Source organism: Orbicella franksi, chromosome 1 (genome assembly GCF_964199315.1).
Source record: "Orbicella franksi chromosome 1, jaOrbFran1.1, whole genome shotgun sequence".
Classification (NCBI taxonomy): domain Eukaryota; kingdom Metazoa; phylum Cnidaria; class Anthozoa; order Scleractinia; family Merulinidae; genus Orbicella; species Orbicella franksi.
In genome coordinates this window covers 16,525,139-16,528,461 of record NC_138145.1, presented here as the reverse complement: position 1 = coordinate 16,528,461, position 3,323 = coordinate 16,525,139, and the positions used below count along the sequence as shown (strand labels likewise).

Sequence of the window (3,323 nt, the reverse complement as noted above, 5' to 3'; positions counted from 1 at the left end):
TACGCCAAAACAGACAAAATTATATTTATTAGTGGTTTTGTTCTAAAGTCCAAGCCAGGATCATTGATTTGGATATTACTAAATATTTGTCCTATCAATGACGACTCTTCTTAACAGTCTTGTCTTTTTTCTTCTCCTCAGGTTTGTCTTTTTCCTTCTCCGCAGATTTATTTTTTGATTTACTCTCAGATTTGTCCTTTACTTTCTTCTCAGATTCATCCTCAGCATTATTTTCAGGTTCTATCTCCTCAGATTCGTCCTCCTTGTGTTCGTGTTTATCCTTGTTCTTGTCCTGTGTTTTAGCGTGCGTCTTTTCCTCGGTCTTATCATTCACTTTGTCTTTGGCGGGAACAGGGCTTGGTGTGATTTCGGGCGGAACTGTAATAATACAACAAAAAAAGTCAGCTATCTTTTGTTCATAGAGAAGCTGACGATTGACGGTAGAAAATTATAAAATCGGACGAAAAACGTCGTAAACATGGTTTCCCTATGAGAGTGAAGATATTCTCTTTTTAGCGAATTGGGTACAGAACTAAACTGACCTTTAACGCTATTGGCTTACTTAACCTTCCCCACGCTTACCAGTCACAAATTATCTTCAGGCTTTGATTGGTTAATGGTCCTTGTTTTGCAATCACTATTTGATATGTGATTGTTTTCAGAGGTTTAATTGTTAAACAGATATTAGGCACGTCATTATGTATACTAGCAACTGAATCTTATCACGTTTTCAAATAGTGGAGAACAAAAACGTCACCAAAATCACCATTGGCTTGAATCTCTGCTAAACCCATGAACAGGCTAAGCATTTATAAGGCTGCCTAACAAAGAGAGGGGAAGGGGAGGGAAAGGAAAGCTTGTTCACAATCTAATGACTGGCTGGGTTTGCAGGCCACAAGACCTAACGCCCACTTAAACTACGACTGCGACTTGAAAGAATCCCAAGTGATCAACATTTGTTTCTCCGTACAATATCAATAACAATAGGAGAGGAGAATCCTCCCATAAAAAAAGTAGCAGGGTGCTTGCCGGAAAAATAGAAAAGAAAATTCATCCGATGACGCCAAAAGCTATCGCGATGAGAGCGTGACTCTAACAGCAGTCAGTTAGGTTCAAGCACTACCCTGAGCGGTGCCTACCGACAAAGTTTATTCTTTAAAAGGAAGAGAGATAACGTCCTGTCATGTTTATAGAGGGTCCTCCCAGGAAGGAGACGTAACGAAAAACACAATCTCGGTGAAATTCCCATGATGTCTTTATAAATTTCCAGAACTACCACGGTTTAGACGGTAGCAATGATGATTCGTTTTGTATTGAGTTTTTTACTTAGTGTTAGGGTCGGGTTAACAGGTTTTCGATACATTAAAATATAGCCAACGAGCTGAAAAACAGAAATATTACAATTTCAAAAACATAGTCTCAACCTGGAGAAAATAATCTATCAGTGTTGACATAATTGACACCAGCTTCCTGAAAAGAGCTTCTACACAGCGGAATTATAAAGATTAAAATATCCGGTGAAAATTGAAATATCAGCTTATCAAATTATCAGCTTACCAGTAGGCGCAGCAGTGGTAGGTTGGGCTGCAGCTGGTGCACCCGCGGCGGTGGCGGCTTCGACAGCAGGTTGTGTTGGGGCGGCCGTTGTAGCACCAACTGCTGGTGGTGCTGCAGTAGTAGCTACTCCTGCCACTGGTGCCTGTCCAGGAGCAGCAGCTGGAGTAGGAGCGGCGGCGGCGGCGGCGGCAGCAGGTGCCGCGGTAGACGCACCTGGTCCTACAGTAGGTGCTGCTCCAGCGGCAGCTGCGGGTGCAGCAGCCGGGGCAGGAGCAGCAGCAGGGGCAGGTGCGGCAGTAGATGTACCTGGTGCTACAACAGGTGTTGCTCCAGCGGCAACTGCAGGTGCAGCGGCAGGGGCAGGTGCCGCAGTGGTTGGTTCTCCTACTGCTGGCACCTGTCCGGGTGCTGGGGCTGCAGTAGATGCAACTGGTGCAACTGCAGGTGTTGGTGCAGCAGGAGCAGGGGCTGGTGCAGCAGGTGCTGGGGCAGCAGCAGCTGGTGCTACTGCAGGTGTGGCGCCTGGAGCAGCGGGTGGTCCGATAGTGGGACCTGGAGGTGCAGGAGCGGCAGTAGGAGCCACCGCAGGTGGTTGTCGGCGATGGCCTTCGTCGTGATGGCGCTTCTTCTCTGACTTATGTTGTTTTGGGTGTTTTATGCTTTTAGCCGAGATATCAGCCACAGCCACTGCAAAGTAATAAAAAGAGTAAATACCTAATGACTCGGAGGGAAACCAAAAAGCCTTTCGTCCTACATCCAGGTATTTTTCTCAACATACCGCGGTTAATTCAAAAACTATTAACATAGCTAATAAACTTTGTATTTACCGAGTAAAATGGCTGCCAACCAGAGTATAGCCTTCATGTTACTATCTCACCGAGTATCACCTCTAAAGAAAAATTGTAGGCATTGTTAGTTACGCATTTGAGCAGAAACGTATAGCTCAAGACAATATATCGAAGACAAAATTATCGTTCTTCTGGTGAATAGTAACGTTTTAGATTGAAGAAAATATTTCTGAAATGATTACAATACGTATATAGCTGAAGGAGCTGACACTAAGAGACCGTGACTGGTTCTTGCTGCTCCAGAGGCCGGCCTGCGAGTGTAGCAGCAGGGAGTGCTCACAATTTGTTAAGTTAAATACTCCGACACTTAAATAAACATGAATAAAGTTCATTCTATTCTTCTTTAAGGTTTGGTCATATTTTGCACTGGAGAAACCGTGGTGACTTAATGGTTCAGGCCAAAATCTGCGATTTTCTATGCTTTCTATGGACTTACGTAATACGTTGAAAATCTCATTGAATTGAAACGAGATAAATGAAACCTTAATTTCTCCACTTCACTTAATGAAATTGAAGCTAGTTTTATCTCAGAGCAGGTGCCACTGAGTTTAGTAAGATATCTTATTCAGTTTAAGCTTAAATAAGAATCCACAGAATGATAAAACATAAGGAAATGGGTTCTCATATGGCTGTCACGGAACTGAATTTACGTTAAGCTTCTTAGTTAGGTAAGATGAAATATCTTTATGCATTGTTGTTTGTTTTAGACAACACAATGATATTACTGTTTGCTTTGTCTGAGGGATCGTACGCTTTGTCTCAAAGAAAACATCGCATTTAAGGAAGTAGCTGTAGGCAAGCTTGAAAGTATAAAACAATAAGCAATAAACGGTACCTGAATTGTCGTGTGATGCGGTCAAGATAGCTTTCTTTGATGGTAGTGATATCTGCTCCTATTAGATTTCACTCAGGTTTATT

The 3,323-nt window shown here is 43.0% G+C and overlaps 1 protein-coding gene across 1 annotated transcript; it reads right to left on the bottom strand.

Annotated features, from left to right (window-relative positions):
• Nucleotides 1-3,323, bottom strand: LOC145483420 (uncharacterized). The gene is made up of 4 exons (XM_081461930.1): nt 3,241-3,323; nt 2,385-2,446; nt 1,558-2,244; nt 1-378 (listed from the first exon to the last, which is right to left on the bottom strand). The coding sequence occupies exons 2-4, from the start codon at nt 2,419-2,421 to the stop codon at nt 95-97; spliced, it is 1,008 nt and encodes a 335-aa protein (XP_081318056.1). The 5' UTR covers nt 2,422-2,446; nt 3,241-3,323; the 3' UTR covers nt 1-94.